Source organism: Ylistrum balloti, unplaced genomic scaffold, assembly GCF_031769215.1.
Source record: "Ylistrum balloti isolate Yb309-2 unplaced genomic scaffold, AGI_CSIRO_Ybal_v1 Utg369828, whole genome shotgun sequence".
NCBI lineage: Eukaryota > Metazoa > Mollusca > Bivalvia > Pectinida > Pectinidae > Ylistrum > Ylistrum balloti.
Genome location: NW_026781992.1, coordinates 556,117 through 578,121, shown reverse-complemented (window position 1 = coordinate 578,121; position 22,005 = coordinate 556,117). Strand labels below are relative to the sequence as shown.

The 22,005-nt window shown below is 34.3% G+C and overlaps 1 protein-coding gene across 4 annotated transcripts; it reads right to left on the bottom strand.

Moving 5' to 3' along the window:
* Positions 1-4,341: 4,341 nt before the first annotated feature.
* On the bottom strand, positions 4,342-21,923 carry LOC132545113 (RWD domain-containing protein 3-like). 4 transcript variants are annotated; one of them, XM_060208784.1, is made up of 6 exons: positions 21,627-21,863; positions 14,136-14,243; positions 10,644-11,137; positions 8,108-8,223; positions 6,272-6,415; positions 4,342-5,877 (listed from the first exon to the last, which is right to left on the bottom strand). In XM_060208784.1, exons 2-5 carry the CDS (start codon positions 14,230-14,232, stop codon positions 6,292-6,294), a joined length of 831 nt encoding a protein of 276 aa, XP_060064767.1. In that variant the 5' UTR covers positions 14,233-14,243; positions 21,627-21,863; the 3' UTR covers positions 4,342-5,877; positions 6,272-6,291. The 4 variants fall into 4 exon arrangements, with proteins under 4 accessions (XP_060064767.1, XP_060064766.1, XP_060064764.1 ...); XM_060208783.1 differs by having other exon boundaries at positions 4,342-4,690; XM_060208781.1 differs by lacking the exon at positions 21,627-21,863 and adding an exon at positions 21,883-21,923 and having other exon boundaries at positions 4,342-6,415.
* Between the last annotated feature and the right edge of the window lie 82 nt (positions 21,924-22,005).

Below are 22,005 nucleotides of genomic sequence, written 5' to 3'. Positions count from 1 at the left end.
AGTAGTGTGTGATATTTGATACAGGAGAACCCTGTTCGATATTTGATACAGGACAACCTTGTCCAATAATATGTGATATTTGATAGAGGACAAGTTTGTCCAATTCTGTGTGATATTTGATACAGGACAACCCTGTCCAATACTGTGTGATATTTGATACAGGACAAGCTTGTCCAATACAGTGTGATATTTGATACAGGACAACCCTGTCCAATACGGTGTGATATCTTTATACATGACAACCCTGTCCAATACTGTGTGATATTTGATACAGGACAACCCTGTCCAATACAGTGTGATATTTGATACAGGACAACCCTGTCCAATATTGTGTGATATTTGATACAGGACAACCCTGTCAAATAATGTGTGATATTAGATATAGAACAACTCTGTCCAATAAGCTTTGAAATTTGATACAGGACAATCCTGTCCAATATTCAATGATATCTGATACAAGACAACCAAGTCCAATAATGTGTGATATTTGATACAGGACAACCCTGTCCAGTACTGTGTGATATTTGATACAGGACAAGCTTGTCCAATATTGTGTTATATTTGATACAGGACAACCCTGTCTAATACCCAATGATATTTGATTCAGCACAACCATGTCCAATACTGTGTGATATTTGCAACAGGACAACACTGTCCAATACTGTGTGATATTTGATACAGGACAACCCTGTCCAATAATGTGTGATATTTGATACAAGACAACCGTGTCTAATGCCCCATGATATTTGATACAGGACAAGTTTGTCCAATTCTGTGTGATATTTGATACAGGAAAACCCTGTCCAATACGCTTTAATATTTGTCCCATACACTATGATATTAGATACAGGACAACCCTGTCCAATAATGTGTGATATTTGATACAGGACAACCCTGTCCAATACTGTGTGATATTTGATACAGGACAACCCTGTCCAATAATGTGTGATATTTGATACAGGACAACCCTGTCCAGTACAGTGTTATATCTTTATACAGGACAACCCTGTCTAATACCCCAGACAACCCTGTCCAGTACAGTGTTATATTTTGATACAGGACAACCCTGTCCAATAATGTGTGATATTTGATACAGGACAACCCTGTCCAATACTGTGTGATATTTGATACAGGACAAGCTTGTCCAATACAGTGTGATATTTGATACAGGACAACCCTGTCCAATACTGTGTGATATTTGATACAGGACAAGCTTGTCCAATACGGTGTGATATTTGATACAGGACAACCTTGTCCAATAATATGTGATATTTGATAGAGGACAAGTTTGTCCAATTCTGTGTGATATTTGATACAGGACAACCTTGTCCAATAATGTGTGATATTTGATACAGATTTTCCAATACTGTGTGATATTTGATAAAGGACAACCCTGTCCAATACTGTGTGATATTTGATACAGGACAACCCTGTCCAATATACAGGACAACCCTGTGTGATATTTGATACAGGACAACCCTGTCCAATGATGATATTTGATACAGGACAACCCTGTCCAATAATGTGTGATATTTGTTACAGGAAAACCCTGGCCAATACTTTGTGATATTAGATACAGAACAACCCTGTACAATAAGCTTTGATATTTGATACAGGACAACCGTGTCTAATACCCCATGATATTTGATACAGGACAAGTGTGTCCAATTCTGTGTGATATTTCATATAGGACAACCCTGTCCAATACTGTGTGATATTTGATACAGGACAACCCTGTCCAAAACTGTGTGATATTTGATACAGGACAACCCTGTCCAATACTGTGTGATATTTGATACAGGACAAGCTTGTCCAATACAGTGTGATATTTGATACAGGACAACCCTGTCCAATACTGTGTGATATTTGATACAGGACAAGTTTGTCCAATTCTGTGTGATATTTGATACAGGACAACCCTTTTCTCCAATTTTCTATGATATTTGATACAGGACAGGATGCTGTGTGATATTTGATACAGGACAATCGTGTCTAGTACTGAGTGATATCTGATACAGGACAACCCTGTCAAATAGTGTGTGATATTTGATACAGGACAAGTTGGTCCAATACTGTGTGATATTTGATACAGGACAATCCTGTCCAATACTGTGTGGTATTTTATACAGGACAACCCTGTCCAATACTGTGTGATATTTGATACAGGACAACCCTGTCCAATATGTTGATACAGGACAACCCTGTCCAATACTGTGTGATATTTGATACAGGACAACCCTGTCTTATACTGTGTGATATTTGATACAGGACAACCCTGTCCAATACTGTGTGATATTTGATACAGATATTTGACAACCCTGTCCAATACTGTGTGATATTTGATACAGGACAATAATAATGTGTGATATTTGACACACGACAACCCTGTCCAGTACTGTGTGATATTTGATACAGGACAACCCTGTCCAATACTCCATGATATTTGATACAGGAAAACACTGTCCAATACTGTGTGATATTTGATACAGGACAACCCTGTCCAATATATTTGATATGTCCAATATATGATGATACAAGACAACCAAGTCCAATAATGTGTGATATTTGATACAGGACAAGTTGGTCCAGTAATGTGTGATATTTGATACAGGACAATCCTGTCCAATACTGTGTGGTATTTTATACAGGACAACCCTGTCCAATACTCCATGATAACCTTGTCCAATACTCCATGATATTTGATACAGGACAACCCTGTCCAATGCTGTGTGATATTTGATACAGGACAACCCTGTCCAATACTGTGTGATATTTGATACAGGACAACCCTTTCCAATATCCTATATCTGATACAGGACAACCCTGTCCAATACGCTTTGATATTTGTCCCATACACTATGATATTAGATACAGGACAACCCTGTCCAATACTGTGTGATATTTGATACAGGACAAGCTTGTCCAATACGCTGTGATATTTTATACAGGACAACCCTGTCAAGTACTGTGTCATATTTGATACAGGACAAGCTTTTCCAATTCTGTGTGATATTTGATACAGGACAACCCTGTCCAGTAATGTGTGATATTCAGTACAGGACAACCGTGACAAGTATTGTGTGATATTTGATACAGGACAACCCTGTCCAGTAATGTGTGATATTTGATACAGGACAACCCTGTCAAATAATGTGTGATATTTGATACAGGACAACCCTGTCCAATACTGTGTGATATCTGATTCAGGACAATCCTGTCCAATAGTGTGTGATATTTGATACAAGACAACCATGTCCAGTAGGGTGTAATATTTGATACAGGACAACCCTGTCCAATACCCCTTGATATTTGATACAGGACAACCTTGTCCAATACTGTGTGATATTTGATACAGGAAAACCCTGTCCAATATTCTATGATATTTGATACAAGACAACCAAGTCCAATAATGTGTGATATTTGATACAGGACAAGTTGGTCCAATACTGTGTGATATTTGATACAGGACAACCCTGTCCAGTACTGTGTCATATTTGATACAGGAAAACCCTGTGCAATATTCTATGATATCTGATACAAGACAACCAAGTCCCACTGTCCAGTACTGTGTGATATGTTCAGAAAGATTTTTTACTTCAAAATTTGTTACTTTGGCCAACTGTTTACTGAATGCTATTGATTCTTATTTGCGCTGTACATATTTCCTAAGCTGTCCTTACATCAGTTTTCTATCATAGTGTTGCATCCTTATAATGTTTACAGTGCTATGTTTGTATTTTTCATTTTTTAAAAGAATTTTGCATGTTCAGACTTCAACTCATTTTGAAATTTAAGGTTTATCATATTGTTTTTTAAGTAATTGCAAATTATTCTGAATGTCAGCAGTGTAGATATCTCGCAACTGGAAATAAAGTGAAATTCTATTATAGGCACATGTTAAACCTCATAATTTTCAAATGCATTTAAATGTTCACTGTAACCTGCATCAACCTTAATCATAATCGCAGCAAAAGATATCGAACTTTAAACTTGACACTGTTCTTAAATTATTTGATGTATGAAAATTGCCTATACCTCCCCAACTAGATTCAACTTTCTTTTCAATCTATTTTGATTTTTCTCTGTCACTTCCTAGGGTTCAAAATTTTTGCCCTTAGTATCAATAACGAGTCCTAGAACAACTGTATGATGCAATTTTATTCATCGTTTGGCTCTACTTTATCGAATTCTAAACTTGAAACAAAATGTGTCATTCACTTGTATGTATTTTGAACAATCTTTGAACACTTAAAGTATGATAAATCTGAATTTTTATCTGAAGTGAGGTGTTGAAAGTGCTAGTGCTCCGACAATCTCAATACGGTTAACATGAAGAAACACTTGAATTTTTGCAGTGTTTATTATCTATCTTATATTTCTCATCTAACATGTCTTGTTATACACATTTTCCAAAGTATACAGGAATATGGACGATGTTGTGTTCAATGTCTATTTCAGTGCTGTTTTTCTCCACTCAGTAATAATTTATCATCATCGACAAAATGTTTTCTTTCTCGTTCAACCATGCCACCTTATGTCGAGCGTCACGATGAAGTAGTGGCGGGCACACTACATTTTCCTCTTGTTTGTCATTTTGAGGAATTGCATTCCTCGGTCTCCCCTCTTAATCTGATGAGTAATTCTCTAAGATTCCTCCTGCCATTTCCTTTGAACATCTGGATATGTCTACCTGTACATAATATAATGTCCTTGCAGTCAAAAATGAAAGAATTTCAAGACATTGCAATCAAGCTTACAAAATTGGTATTTGTGACTTTATCTTAGCAACGTTTGTTTTTGTTGAATTTGCTTAGGTCAACCAGAATTTTTGTCACAAGTTCGGGTACAAGTAGTCAAGTGGTTAGGCAGATATCTGCCTTAGGCTTTGCATTATCCTCATCAGAAAACACTGTATTAACAACGTCCTTTCCCTTTTGTCGGATGTACCAGTTCCTTCTTCTATTCAAATATGACATGTTTGGAAAATCATTTATTTGCAATGCTTTCAAGCCATTTTTTTTAACATCAATATTATGTTCTTTCAGAATTTCTATCGCGCGGATGAAACATGATCCTTGAAGACAAAATCCTTCTTAAATCTTGATGCCTTTACCAAATCTTGGCAAACAGAGCTTGTATTAAACAACCATTTCGTTGAGGAGGCAAGTCCTTGCATTTGCCCTTTGTTAAAAATATTTGTTCAGAGTAAACTATGCTTGCTATGATGATAGAGCTTTGTGTATATTACAGAGTTATTGCCCCTTTCTAAATTTTGCATCTACAGCACAACTTTAAATTGCTTAAATTTAAACTAGGACAATTAAACTTGAATGATACATTAATCATACTCAGATAATGTAAAGTGTACCAAATTCAGGGCCCTTGGCCTTTTAATTACAGTTTTTGTCTTTGTTACAAATTTCTTGTCCATAGCATACTTTTGCACACAGTGAAGCAACGATAATGAAGCTTAGCATATACTTTGATCATACTAAGATAATGTGATGCATACCAAATTCATTGTCCTCGACCTCTCAATTACAGAGTTATTGCCCTTCGTTAAAAATTTCTTGTCCAGCTAGAATAATGAAGCTTGGTGTATACGTTAATCATACAAAGACAATGTGCAGTGTACCAATATTAGGATCTGGATCCCCTCATTAACATAACTGTTGTCCTTTGTTAGAATTTGGTGTTAAATAAAGTCGCGTTCGAGGAGAATTCATTAGTTTCACGGATACGCTTGTTTGAACTCTTCTTCCTTTCCAATATATCGAAGATTACAGTGCCAAAAAACTGTGTTTATGAATTTGCCTGTTAAATAGTTGCACTACTTCTATCTTCTTTTCCGTCTGTTTCTTGTATGAACTCTTCTTCCTTTCCAATATATCAAAGATTACAGTGCCAAAAAACTGTGTTTATGAATTTGCCTTCTTTTCTGTCTGTTTCTTGTTAAGACAGAAACAGTCCGTTTGTATTATGATACTTTTTGAGTGATTGTCTTTTCTTATCTTCCGCATGTGTTTGTTCCTGTTGAGACTCAGATAATTTATTTCCATTTCCATAAATTTTCGTTTGTCATTAAATAAAATAAGTGCAAAGGATTTAAATCAGTGTAAATGAAGTTACTTCACACTTTTGTAACATTATCAAATCTAAGTTTCACTCTAATGGGTGGTCCACTTCAAATTTACTTAGGAACTGTTGCATGTCATTTCAAAACAAAAATGCAACTGAATATCATTCACATTAATTGATTGGTAAAACTTACAAAGATTAAAACAGGTACTATTACAAGTGAAAGCCTTGAAGGGTCTCTACAAAGTTGTGGAAAAGATCTTCGTGCCCAGTCTCTGTAAACACATTCTGTAATTCTCTAGGTGTTTCACAGTCCTTAACTTCAAATTCTGTAAACCTGTAAATAAAAAAGGGTAACTGAAGTCATTTTATAGATATTTGTAGAAATGCATTCTGTCCATCTGTACAGGTTTATTTAATGTTGAACTGTCTCTATGTGGTATTTACTGTTTTCGTAAGAACATTACCAGCTTTTGCAATGGGTGCATGTTATGTTTTCCCTGATGAATCTTTGCTATCTATATCGACTATAAATACAGTTGTATGAAACAAGAGGCATAGCAGCCTTGACAGTCACCTGAGATAAGCAATATTGAATATAAAGGTATAAGGGTAGTTATCATATCTGTGTGTTGAGAAGATTTTTAAAATTTAAGTCAATTTGACCTGCTTTTGGCTCCATCCATCAGCCCCTGGGGGTCAGTCAAGATCAGTATGTGCATACCATCAAGCCGCCATCCTTCACTCATAAATCTAACCAAGTTTGAAATATTTCCAATGCAAATTAAACAAATTATGCTCAAAAATCTTGTTTTCCTATATGAACTTTAGTCAATTTTACCACCTCCCCACGGGGAAATGTTAGACCCTGGGGCCATGAAATTCACAACTTTAATGAAGTACCTTAAGACACTTCAATCCATGAAGAACATTTGTTTCTAACATATCTGGGCGCTGAGCAGGAGATTTTTGAAATCTGAGTCAATTTGGCAACTTTTGGTCGCACCCCTCAGGCCCCTGTGGGGTGGGGACTGTATAATTCACAATTTTGATACATCTTAGGCCAGGGAAGGTTTCTGCAAAATTTCATTTAAATTGGATCAGTGGTTTTTGAGAAGAGGTTGAAAGTGTTGAAATGTTAACAGACGCACAACGATGGATGAAGGGTTTTAGAATAGGTCACTATGAGACTTTCTCTCAAGTGACCTAAAAAATTTTAATTTGATACAACATGGTACACATGGAGAGGAATGTATTCATGTAATAGTCATTAAACTAGTGGTGTTAAATACTTAAAATGTTCTTTAAATCAGATTGTCTTTATAATAGGTTTTTAATTGTAAAGTTAAGCTCAACGAAATTTTGATTGGTTGGAAAAAATATGATAATTATTATTAATTTGGTATAGATTCATTTATTTCAAGTGCTCTGAAAATCAATTTACTTGTAATTTAACGCAAATGGAAATTACTTGTCATTAAACAGTATATCAGTTACGTAGTAATTGCAATGACATGTACATCTGTTTAACAGTAATTTATTTTCTTTAATTTCTCACAGCATCTTTAGAGATTAATTGCCCTCAACTTGGAACCATTTTAATTGAATTTTGATTGGAAATTTTACAAGGTTTTAACAGAATTTTGATGGAAGCACTTTCGTAAAGATTTAAAGTCATTTTAATTGGCTATATCTGAAGTAGTGCTGTATGGCAATTACTTTGAAAAAAATAACTGACTATAACCAAATCAGAACTTGACCTGCATATTATCATCAAACAATTACAAATCACTATTATCTGTATCTGATGAACAGTAAATGAGCAGAAATGAAACTGTAAAGAAATCACAGGCAATGGTAACAATAAGATATGCCCTCAACATTCAAATCATGGGATGATATATATATTATGTTTAAGTCATCAAATTAACATGCACAGTTAGGAACCTACAGGAATTTTAATGTGAACTGTACGCCAGGTTCATACAATTCTGTCTAAGAATCACTATAATTAAATGAAATACAGCACCTTTTACTTGATGAACTACTCCTCTGCTCACACAGAACACGCATCAGCTTTTCCTTGCAACTTCGACCCCGAGAATCTACATCCACACGGACACTCTTCTGTCGTATAATGAAGTCCTGACAAGATTGAAGATCACACCTTAATAGTCTTGATACCTTCTATTTTTGTTTTCTTAATAACTTAATCAAAAAGATAATCAAGCATATCAATGATGGGTACACTGAAGCATATTAAAAAGTTAACAATGGACAACTGACAAGAAGTCCATGATGGCAGAATGACAAAAAAGTTGATGATAATAACCCAACAAACAATTATGAATGGATGAATTACAAAAAGTAAATGATAGTTGACAGACAATTTTTTTTTAGAAACTGACATCTTACTAAAAGTTAATATGAACAGACAAAAAGATAATGTAGGATAACTAAAGATATAAAATTGGCGATGTAGGAAAAAAAAGGTCGTCTGTCTGCCATTTTGTTATTTTGCAATATAAAGCAGACACTGTTTTGGTAATTGAATAAGAGGCCATAATTTTGAGCATTACTGTCCAAAAATTACAGTGACCAAAGTTGTCTGAGCTATCATGATAATGGACTTTCTTATGATATCGATATCGAGTGAACACTATATCTGTAATGAAATAAAGTGCCATTAATCCATAAATATTTTGCAGTCATCATTTTTGTCCAAGCAATCACAGTAATGAACCTGGTGAAGTTAATCTGTTGATGGTAACTACTTCTACTCAATTGAGCAGACACTATTTGTGTAATTAAATAAAGGGTCGTAACTCCATAAATTTCTGTCTGGGATTTGCAGTCATCATACTTGTCTGAGCTAACATGGTAATGTAATACATGGTACATGGTAGCATATACTGCGTATGGAATGACCCGTCAATTATCATTATTATTACAATCTTATCGCCCGTCAACACATAAAAGGTAATTAAGGCTGTCAACCAGAGAAAGACACAATGATCCAAATGGAAATAATATCAAACAAACTAAAAGGTAAAAGAAAAATGCTTAAAGTCTTAAATGGAAAATGATCACAAAAAGATTAAACTGGTAAGTCATAATCTATAATACAGACCAACATCTTTCAGATAGCCAAAAAATCTATAAATCTGAACAGTTTCAAAAAGAGCCTTTTTTAGACTTCTTATGTCACAATAAAACAGTCTTAAGTAGACAGAAATTCAATGCAGTCCATTAAAAATGTTTCATGGTGAATGGCTCATCACATCCTATACACCGTGGATTATCTTCGCCTTTTAACACATACGAATGTGTAAGATAAATATGGCCCATCCGAAGACGGGCAAGAACACCTTCATCCCTGTGGTTGTCTATAGCAGAGTGATCATTCACGGAATGTAATTTCCTATGTATATTTATTCCATTCCTCTTACTGTGCTGTTAAAATTGTTTGATAAATGGTTTAAAATCAGGAAAATGAAGTTCAAAAACAACAGGTGGTAGTGATAACGCTTCCTTTGTGGCATGATCTGCATTTACATTGCCTGGTATTCCCCATGTGTCAAGGAACTCAGTATAAAACAATACAAAAGTTTAAGACAAGTTCATGATATAGTATTAATGTATTAAAAATGAAAATAATTTCCATATTTCTATTGCTAAGACTTTGTAGTACAGAAGGATAGTCTGAATAGATAACAACTCTCATTACTTTGTATGTTTAAATATGTTAAAGGGCAAGGTTAAAAGCTTGCACTTCTGTCAAGAATATTGAGGCATTCTTGGGTAGCCGACATCCATAGGGTTCATCTTGTGATACCACGGCCGCGGCGATTTATTATTATCGTTTGAACCATCAGTAAATTAATGTAGAAATTTTTTACATTTTAACTGCAATTTCGAGAAGGATAAAGGGAAGACGCAACTGTCAGTGTCTGATTTAACCATTTGATGAAAAGAAAAGCCAATTTCAGGTGAATTCAAGAGCCAGGGTGGAATTCCTATTGTTCCAGATGACCTAATTTGGTCAATATCAATATTTGTGTTTTGTAAAATGTGAATAACGAATGCTGGAATGGTCTTTGGTTTATTCTAAAACCATCAAAGACAACAAACAAAATATATCTATGGATATCATTCAACAAATAAATGATGGACAGCTGACAAGATGTCAATGATCCAAGAATGATAAATGCTCAACAAGACAGAAAGACATATTGAGTTTCCTTGCCAGTTGGAGTCAGTTGCACTAGAAATGTTGAACAAAAAACAAATATGGGCACAAATAAAGAAAAACACATGTACAACAATATCTATTAATATTAAAACTTTAGGCCTTCAATTTGTATGTTTTTAATTTTACTTTTTACATCGTATCCTTACTTCACATATATGTGTAAACTTGTTGCATATTTTGTCACTTTATGTTGATAGCAAACTTACATAAATATATTTATATTTACCTTGATGTTGTCAATTTATGTTGATAGCAAACTTACAAAAAAGTCATTTGACAATAATAACCAATACACAAATATGTTTATATTTACCTTGATTTTGGATTGTGGACCTTGCAATAAGATTAATATCAATTTCCCTTGAAACAAAAGTTTTCCTTCAAGTCCAAGCTCAGTGCACCAATTCTGTATTGTTTTGACATATTTATTTCTTCCTCGCATATGATCAAGCTGCAATAGAGCTGTCCATAGTTCTGATTGACTTCCAATATGAAATGTTCCATGTAACATGGCACCTGACTGATCTGTGAATTCACTGTGAGTTTTGTCAATATATTCTTGTACAAATGAAATAAGATCAGCTAGCATGGCTTGCCCTTGTAAAGACTGAGCCAACATGGAAGTTTCCTGTCGCAGTTTACTCAGCTGGTCACGTCGTAGATAGGCACTCACAATGGAAACCTGGGGTACAATGGTTGGGTATTGAGAACTGAGATAGAATGTCAAACATATCTCTGGTGTAGTCACTCGTTCTTCAGTTTCAACCTGGTTAGGTCTTAGTTTCAACATCAATTTATGACATCCATCTGAAATGTTTCATAACTTCTATTCAATCTTAAATTTACATCAGCAGTCAACTGAACCTAGGTGAAAACGTGAACATCAAACTGAATGAAATATGATTGTGATGATTACGATGAACATGATAATGATGAAGATGATGATGAGGAGGACGAGGTTGATTGCATGATTTATAATAATAATTGTACAATATTTATTGATTGATGATGATTGTGATGATGATGGTGATAATGATAGTTGCATGATCAGGATATAATTATTATGGTGTTTTGATGATATCATCATGATGATGAGCTATATGTGTAAATGTTGGTATGTATATTTTGTCTTGTTACTTTTATGTATCATGCGAAATTTTGAAAAATGAAAAAGTATAAACAAATTAATTAATAACTTAAATAAAATTAATAATAATAATGATGAAATTTAAAGTCTTTTGTCAAAATGAATTGTTCATACATAATTTCACTTATTCAATCAATGAAAGTGATAAAGTAACGAAATTTTAGTGTTAAAACTTTGAAGAATTTAGATAAATATCTCCTTTTGGGGCCCCCATCCAACCCCCGATGTCAAGATCCACAATTACACAAATTTAATCTAATTATTCCAATGATGATTCAGACCTAATTGGGACTGAATCCAGACATTCCTAAAGAAGGATTTCAAAGAATTTGTTCTATTTGCCCTTTCCAAAACAACGACCCACTACTATTGACTCCAAAACAACTACCCACTACTATTGACACCAAAACAACTACCCACTACTATTGACTCCAAAACAACTACCCACTACTATTGACTCCAAAACAACTACCCACTACTATTGACTCCAAAACAACTACCCATTACTATTGACACCAAAACAACTACTCACTACTATGGATTCGAAATAAACTACCCAACCCAAGACAACAACCCAACCTTAGACAACTACCCAACCCAAGACAACTACCACTAATTCTTACTTAGAGGAAATTACCCACTAAAAGATACCTACCCACTACTTCCTACTTAGAGAAGATTACCCACTAAAAGATAACTACCCAATACTTCCTATTTAGAGAAAATTACCCACTAAAAGATAACTACCCACTACTTCCTGTTTAGAGAAGATTACCCACTAAAAGGTAACTACCACTAATTCCTATTTAGAAAAGATTACCCACTAAAAGATAACTACCACTAATTCCTATTTAGAGAAGATTACCCACTAAAAGATAACTACCACTAATTCCTACTTAGAGAAGATTACCCAACTAAAAGATAACTACCCACTAATTCCTACTTAGAGGAAATTACCCACTAAAAGATAACTACCCAATACTTCCTATTTAGAGAAAATTACCCACTAAAAGATAACTACCCACTACTTCCTGTTTAGAGAAGATTACCCACTAAAAGGTAACTACCACTAATTCCTATTTAGAGAAGATTACCCACTAAAAGATAACTACCCACTAATTCCTACTTAGAGAAAATTACCCACTAAAAGATAACTACCACTAATTCCTATTTAGAGAAGATTACCCACTAAAAGATAACTACCACTAATTCCTACTTAGAGAAGATTACCCAACTAAAAGATAACTACCCACTAATTCCTACTTAGAGAAAATTATCCGCTAAAAGATAACTACCCACTAATTCCTACTTAGAGAATATTACCCACTAAAAGATAACTACCCACTAATTCCTACTTAGAGAAGATTACCCACTAAAAGATAACTACCACTAATTCCTATTTAGAGAAGATTACCCACTAAAAGATAACTACCACTAATTCCTACTTAGAGAATATTACCCACTAAAAGATAACTACCACTAATTCCTACTTAGAGAAGATTACCCACTAAAAGATAACTACCCACTTCTTCCTACTTAGAGATTACCCAACTAAAAGATAACTACCCACTAATTCCTACTTAGAGAATATTATCCGCTAAAAGATAACTACCCACTAATTCCTACTTAGAGAATATTACCCACTAAAAGATAACTACCCACTACTTCCTACTTAGAGAATATTACCCACTAAAAGATAACTACCCACTACTTCCTACTTAGAGAAGATTACCCACTAAAAGATAACTTACCACTACTTCCTACTTAGAGAAGATTACCCACTAAAAGATAACTACCCACTAATTCCTACTTAGAGAAGATTACCCACTAAAAGATAACTACCACTAATTCCTATTTAGAGAAGATTACCCACTAAAAGATAACTACCCACTTCTTCCTACTTAGAGAATATTACCCACTAAAAGATAACTACCACTAATTCCTACTTAGAGAAGATTACCCAACTAAAAGATAACTACCCACTAATTCCTACTTAGAGAAAATTATCCGCTAAAAGATAACTACCCACTAATTCCTACTTAGAGAATATTACCCACTAAAAGATAACTACCCACTAATTCCTACTTAGAGAAGATTACCCACTAAAAGATAACTATCACTAATTCCTACTTAGAGAAGATTACCCAACTAAAAGATAACTACCCACTAATTCCTACTTAGAAAAAATTATCCGCTAAAAGATAACTACCCACTAATTCCTACTTAGAGAATATTACCCACTAAAAGATAACTACCCACTACTTCCTACTTAGAGAATATTACCCACTAAAAGATAACTACCCACTACTTCCTACTTAGAGAAGATTACCCACTAAAAGATAACTTACCACTACTTCCTACTTAGAGAAGATTACCCACTAAAAGATAACTACCCACTAATTCCTACTTAGAGAAGATTACCCACTAAAAGGTAACTACTTCTACTTCCTACTTTGAATGTCATAATTCAGTATGGCTACCTAACTGCCATTTATTTTTCATCTGATCAATCAATATGGCACCATTAAGGACCAAAAAGAATCTACATTTATAATTTAAAACAATGGACAGATGGCAGACTACAGACGCAGGGTGATTTGAACAGCCGAACAGCTTTGAAAATGTGAGATATCTGCAGCAAATGTGTTGAAAACTGACCAGAATTGTCCACTTCACACTCGCCAGGTAGACAGTAAACTGATTGGAGAACCTCTAGTTCTTCGCGTAACACATCCATTTCATTTATCATGGCCATGCCTCATGTTGCTGTAATAAAAAATTTATGCAAAAGCTGAAATGCCTGTATCACTGATCTGCTTTGGTTTTGTCACTGTTGCTTTATCCATACAGAATGATTCCCCTTCCTCCTAAGGACACTTGTAACCAAACAAGACACTTTTATCTCAACAGAAGAAGAAATGGTTCATCTATCTCCCCTATGGGGGCCTGTCCATCTGTTCCATCAAGGATGGGTAATGGTATGTAACTAAGACCAAATGTTTTAAGAAAAACAAAATTTGCTCTTTAGGGTCAATCCTTCAGGTCTCAGAAGGCCCAGACACATTGACTGTAGTATACTGACTCCCTTTCTCCTAAGAATGCTTCCAATCAAATACTTTCATTCCACCAGATGGATGCAATTCTGCTTTGAAAAATAACCAAATTCCTGGGTCCAAGACCCACCATTTATTCAAATTTGAGTCCTCTTTGCCCTAGGATACTGTAAACCAAATTTGGTCAAATCTTTCATCTTAACAGAAGGATTTAAAACTTTGCCTCAATGTTATCTATTGGACACCACCTGTCAGGCCCCTGGTGACACAGATGCAGGAGTTTTCTTTTTTCAAAGATTCCTCATTCCTCAAGGATACTTCAAACAAAATTTAGAAGAAAAAAAACAAATCATATCATTCCTACAAATAAAGCATTTGAAAAAATTAGCAAAACTTCACCTTTTGGGTCCTGCTTACCAGGCCCGGACAAGCTCAGAACCACAGTTTATACCAAATAGATCCCCTTTCCCTCAGAAGCCTTCTGACTACATGTGGTCATAATAACTTTATCCCAACAAAAGAAGGATTTTAAAGTTTTTCCTTTATTTCCCCATAACAAAATTGAAATGAATGATGCTTCAGACCAAATTTGAACATTCTGTCCTAGTTACATAAAAAAATACAAAGTTTCCAATCTTGAGTTCTGTACTTCAGGTTCCAAAGGGGAAAGACAAATTATTTAATAAATACAAAATTGTTTCTGTTTCAACCAAGGATGCTTCTTATCAAATAGGGTTAAAAATTAGCTTACCAGTTTCTGACTTAGTAGTTAGTATAAATATTTGACAGCCGACCAATACTGTGACATGGCATAAAGTTGATTGGCCATTGGGTCAGATCAGATATCATAAGCACTTGAGAGTCAAAATAAAGTACACTTTAAAGTAAAAGTTTCAGTAGAAAGGTTAAGGAAGAAATAGATATTGATAGCAAAGGAATTAACACAGAAAAAAACATTAAAAAAACACCAACACAGAAAGAAAACATTAATATATACCCAAGAAGAACAAAGAGACATAGTTATGAAGGACGACAAAGTATGCACTAGAGATCTCAGAAAATCACAATAAATTAGCCATAACAGACCTTGCTAATATTTACAACCACACCTTGAGGGCACTTAAGAGGATGGAAAACTGGAATCTGGGAGAGATCAAAGAATACATTTAGATATGAGAGACTGAAAATGTGAATCAATGTGGCACCCACCACTGTTTAATCTTTGTATGCTCTTTGATAGTTGGATCTTCCCCCTTCTTTTCCTTTCTCTCCTCTGTTTTTGCTCTTAATGGTAAGACATTTGAACATTCCTTTGCAGAAATACTGATGATAATCTTTACCTGCCAAATCCAAAATAGCTGTCCGGAAGTCATTTTGTTTTAATGATCAGTTCCAATATCAAACAGGCACAAGGAGAGACGAAAGGAAACATATGTACAAAATATGAGAGATATCCAATTAGTAAGGAATTACAAAATTGGGATAACAATATTTAGAAGGCTGCCCATCGGTCATTTTGTTTTAATGATCAGTTCCAAACTCAAACAGGCACGGCTAGGGACCAAAACGAATCTATACATGAAATTTAAGAAGATTTATAAAGTTTTCTCAAGAAATAGTGATAACAAACTTTTGAAGTCAAAATCTAAGATGGCCATTTGTGACCCATTTTGTTTCTTCTTATCAGACCCAAAATCAAATGAGCACAACTAGGGACCAAGGGGAACTTACATATGAAATTTAAGAAAGATCCATCCAGTACTTTCCAAGAGGTAACAATAAATTGTTTACAGACTGACAGACGGACAGACGCAAGGTGATTTGAATAGCACCATGTGATGATGGTGGGCTAAAAGGAGACAGGAGTTGGGACAAAAGCTGAATTGCTTTGTCATCTTTATGTCCCAGTTTTAACTTTTATTAAGGGACAGAATGGATAAAAGACAACAAATCATCACTCAGACTGCCTGCAGTATAGGAATGCTATCAGTGCTGCAAAAATTTGAAAGCTGTCTTTACCCTTTGATCCATTCGCAAAATAGTGAACAGCCTTAAGACTCAATCATTTGCATCCTTAGTTTGGTAATGGAAAGAGACCATTCTGAAAGCTCAAAAGTTTCCAATCATTCTTTGCATTTTAAATTAAAATCTAGCTACTGAAGGGGTAGTGATCTTCACCCTGTAATCCTGAAACAGTGATATTATTGTCCTTTATACGTTTGAACAAAATCCCTGCAGAAATGGAGCCTCTCCAGCATAAAAAGGATTTACTAACAGTAGTAACAATGACCTCGACCCTGCAATCTTTTTATTTTATCTTGTCTGAGATATTTTGATTCTTTATATGTGTGTGAAGTTTAAGGAAAAAAAAACATAATAAAAGCTGTTAGACTGCTGACAATAATTTTCAAAAACTTAGCAATGGTGACCATGACCTTAAGAACCCTGAAATTTGAACTCAGGAATACAACTACTAAAGTACTGATAAGGATAAGTATCACATTACATATGTAAATCCATAAACGTACACAAACATCTTTATATCCCCTCCGCAAAATCCATTGCTAGGAAATAATAAAAGCAAGCTTGCACAATTTCCTTTTTGCCAAAAAAGCATAATTTATAAATCCTTTTGAAAAAAGCATGATTTAACAATCCTTTCTCTAGTTAAAAGAAAATTAATCCAGTTGAGCATAATCAAACATGATTAAACAGTTATGTAACATGTCATTTCATCGTATCTGCTATATATATTTCCCAACAAATAATCATCAGTATAGAATGCATTTGTGTTCATCAAAGATGAAGATATTGATACGTGTATATTTACTATTAAATTTTTTTTCTTGACATTCATTGGCAAAATATTTAAGTACAGTCTAAACTTGTTACCTTGAAATTCAAGGGACCATGGAAATTATTTTGACTTATCCGACTTTCAATTCAAAAGAAGTGTATAAATAAGGTTGACAATATCAGTTTCCTGACGTTGATTACGGTTGAACGAAGTAGGGCTACGGAAGCATGCAATCAGCGCAGCTTAATCTGTTATTTGAAATGGCAGTAGACAAACAAATAAATTAATTTTACTTTCTCCTTTTATCGTTTTTTCATACAAGCAACAAAGCATGTAATAAAAACTTAAATAAACTACATTTGTACTCACGTTGTTACGTCCCACACAAGTGTATAAATACCCTTACTGAACAAGTACATATAAAACATACATTTTACGGAATGACAATAAAATGAAACTAAATTCACTTTTGATATGCTACAAGAAACAATGTAGGAAGCTTGGATCATATCAATATCACATCAAACACGGCACTAGAAAGTGTTTACCTGTTACAGAAAACATTGTACAAGTACTAGACTAGACAAATCATGCACAGATATAGACTCTATTAATGAAAAACACTTTTAGCACTTCATTGTCTAAATACAAAATCTGACAAAGTGCCTGACTACCGGTTTGACAGTTTCCTTTTTATTGTTCATGAAGATGAACACAACCAAGCTAAATGTTTTCATGTATTGTGTAAACACGCTACTTTTTTAACATATAGAAAAGTCACTGCCACAGGATGGTAACAATAATCAAGAAGCCAACGTTAAATTGGAAAATTAAACTGGTAATTAATCGCCAGAGACCAAATGTTGTGTGTACGATCGACTGATACACCATAATTAGCTATGCGTTAGGCACAGGTGACTTTCTACTCTGTGTATGTATTGATTGATTTCATCAGAAGATATGCCAATGTTTAGATAAAAATTAATTTTGAGACAATGAATTACTTTTAGCTTGCTTAACAATTGAAGGGACTGGACTGAAAAATCACTTTGACTCAACCAAAATTCTGACTCAAATGAAACTCAAGTCATCTGAACTAAAATTACAAAAATATAGAAGGGAAAAAAATAGAGATTTGAAAATTATTTTGCCTCAAGTGGTAGTTTGACTCCACTGATTTCGAGACGAGTTTCAACTTATTTAAATGTAGACATATGTGCCTGAAATTGATATAATAAGCATGGAAATTAACAGAAAATACAATATCTTGTCTATAGACTGTTATACATCAGTTCTTAAATACTGTAACCAGCACTTCTTCATCAGTCTCATTTATACAGCATTTACCACATAGGGATTTCACACCTAACAACCATGTGTGTGATTTTTTTTAGAGAAGATGAGATAGGGTCACAAATTCAGTTTATCATAAAGATATACACAATTTTCTTACATAAGTGGTTGACTAAATGGTAGTTAGTGTAACTACAAGCAATGACTTTAAAAGCTGGTGTCTCAATGGAGCAAAACCAATTTTGTGTCATTCATGTGAAATGCTCTATTTGCCATCAATGCTGATTTATCTTTGAAACAAAAATCATAGGAGTCTACCACATGAAATTTAAACAGCATTATTTACTTGGTAGCTAGCTAACTTGTACGCATTCCATCTCATACTCACCCACTCGTACCAACCCACTTGTACCTATATATAGCTAACTCGTACCTATAGAAATTTGCGACCTTGTACCAGTTTTTGGCGATCCTGTACATTATTTTCAATTACTTCATTAAAGTTTGTTTTATGCTGTGTTGCGTTTCATTGTTACTTTTTATTGTTAAATTTTTAGACCTCTGTGTTTAGTAAGTCGGAATGGGACACAAGGCATAAACAGTTGACAATGTATGAAATTAACAATATTGATTGGCATGATGAATCTATTTATATATCTGTATGATTGGTATCAAATACATGAAATAATAATAATAATAATAATAATATAATAATAATAATAATAATAATAAATGACTTTATTTAAGAGTCGATAACACTTAGAGTACAAGACTCTTCTAACAAGTGGTTGACAGTAAAATGTACAATATATACAACATCAAAGCACCCATGTGTCGTATACATGAATCTGTGTTATCATTGAAGATGTGAGTATAGCAATATACTCTTATTATTTGAAATGATCAGTATCAAAAATCTTAAATTGTCAAAACAATGCACCCATGTGTCATACATCTCCAATGTTGTGAGTGTAGCATATATATTTGTAAGCACAAAAAAAGAAATGCACAATTAACTTATGCAATCAAAAGCCTACGATATTTGGGGAAACTTTTATATCAATGTGAAGGGTCAAGTCTACTCTTTACAGTACAGTAGAAGAAAAGTCTGTGTGACATCACTCGTGTCGATAGTAGTTACTCACAAAAAAGAAGCCTGTGTGGGCACCTCTTACACAAATCCCTGCATATATTCTCCAATGCATTGAATTCATGAGAACATTACTTCATCTTAAGGGAGTGTTGTTCCATTCTTGTGTTAATGCTGCGATCAACTGGGTGTGGTTAGTTAGGGGGTTTTAACGTTTCTTAAAACGCCTGTTCAGCTCATCCCGCAGATGTTCAATGGGAGACATGTCAGGGCTGTATGAGGGCCATTCCAAAGGCTGAATGTTGTTTGCCATAATAAAATCACGACAGACTCTCACAACATGCGGATGAGCATTGTCTTGCTGGAAAATTAGGTGATGACGTCTGAGAACAGGAAGGACAATATATACAAATTATCATCAAATGTAACACGTTGTGAATGCCCTATTTTATTAAGGAAATTATCATAAAAATGTTGCATGTTATATATGCCCTATTTTATTAAGAAAATTATCATCAAAATGTTGCATGTTATATACATTCCATTTTATTAAGAAAACTTTGAAAAATATGTTATCTTATAGGAATTTTAAGAGATCTGTATTGGGCTGTGAACAAAGGTGAGACTGACCTTGAATTCAGTTGCAAATCTTGCACAGATGAGCTTTTTTTGTAAGTATATGAAGAAGTGGTTTTACATTCAATTCAATTCTGTTTTATTCCTAGGGCCCATAGAGTTATATAACAAGGGTTCTGTTTTGGTGTAAAACATAAATTCTTTTTATTGATGATACTTATTACAGCAAAAAGGATGTATATCTTTATATCTTCTTCCCCTACAGAGGCAACTAGTGTCTGAAGGGAAACTGAGCGGACATTAGAAGAAGCAGGTACAGTTATGATGAGTCAGACAGGTTCGGCAGATAAATATATTCTGCAGGTTGTTAAATCTCATTGCAATATCAAACAAAAGTGAAATCCATTAAGGAGAAAAGATACTTTTGTACTAGATATTCTAATACTATCTGAAGTAATATCCTCTTTTTTCTTTTCAGACTGGTACTCGTCAGGCGAAAGTGTTCAGACCATAGAAATAATATGAAGATGGATAGTTCAGTAGCTACTCGCTCATGAAGAGATGTTCCCATCTGTAAATTAGCTCAAGTCATTCGATGGAATATTTGATTTAGTTATGACAATTTGTATAAAATGGACTGTAATGTGATAAAAAATAAATGTGATATATGTAAACACATTTTTGAAACTGTTTATGATTTTTTTTATTGTTTCCAATCAATACAGAAAGATACAAAAAAGACATCATATTTCCCAATAAAACACATAAAAAATATCATTTAAAAAAATATGCATCCAAGTTGTGAAAATTCTTGCTGTTCTATACCACATACTAATGACATTTAAAACTATTGTTAGCATCAAAATATCTTTCCTGTGGTCTCTGTTTTTGGACAAACAAATTTGGGGGAAATACTTCCAGTTCAACTGTCTAAATATAGAGCATTGGGAAATCTGAAAGGTCACTTGATCATAGATTTTATGCAGAGTATTGGGTTAATTGAGGTGTACCTTTTCCATAGTAACATATGTACAGTTTACTTCATCCTACGAAAACCTTACTTGTGCTGAATATCTCTTTCAAATGACCTGGTATGAGTACGAGTTTTCTCCCTTGATCAAAATATCGTAATCAAACTGGAAGCATATGTTGAGCTTCAAGATAAAAAGTTTTTCGCGTATCCCCAATAAAAAATTTACAATGTTGTATGTGGTAGGTACGGGTTCACCAACATTTGGTACGAGTCAGCCAATGTCAATGGGTACGAGTTCACCATGTTTGAAATGGGTACGAGTGAACTATAATTCTTAAGATATATCACTAAAAATGCCAGTTGATACCTAGGATGGTCCATAAAGCCAGTGCGTGGCTTATTTCCAATGGAGTTTCTATAGTAGTTATTGTTGTTCTGGATCACTGTACATAGCTGGGGATCCTGACTTGAAACTGTGACAGTTTGACACGTATGGTAACCAATTACGGACTGAGTTGATAATTTGCAACTAATTCTGGGGAAATAATCTGTCCCCTCTATATGAACATCGCATTTTACACTGCTATGTCATCTTAGACTAAACAAGTGTAAATATAGATTACCATTGCTTCGCCGTAAACAGCCTACTCCCGTGACAGTCGTAAGTGCTCTAGACTTATCATCTCCGAATACTTCAAGAAGCGTCTGGTGGACCGAGACGATGTCTAAATATCGAATGGCATTCG

Bases quoted from the DNA above. Each gene is read 5' to 3' on its own strand.
- LOC132545113 (XM_060208781.1), bottom strand. From the start codon at position 14,232: ATGGCCATGATAAATGAAATGGATGTGTTACGCGAAGAACTAGAGGTT. The intron at 11,138-14,135 runs GTCAGTTTTCAA...GAAACATTTCAG, and splicing joins GTGTGAAGTGGACAATTCTG to ATGGATGTCATAAATTGATG. The intron at 6,416-8,107 runs GTGCTGTATTTC...TTTTATTTACAG, and splicing joins AGTAGTTCATCAAGTAAAAG to GTTTACAGAATTTGAAGTTA.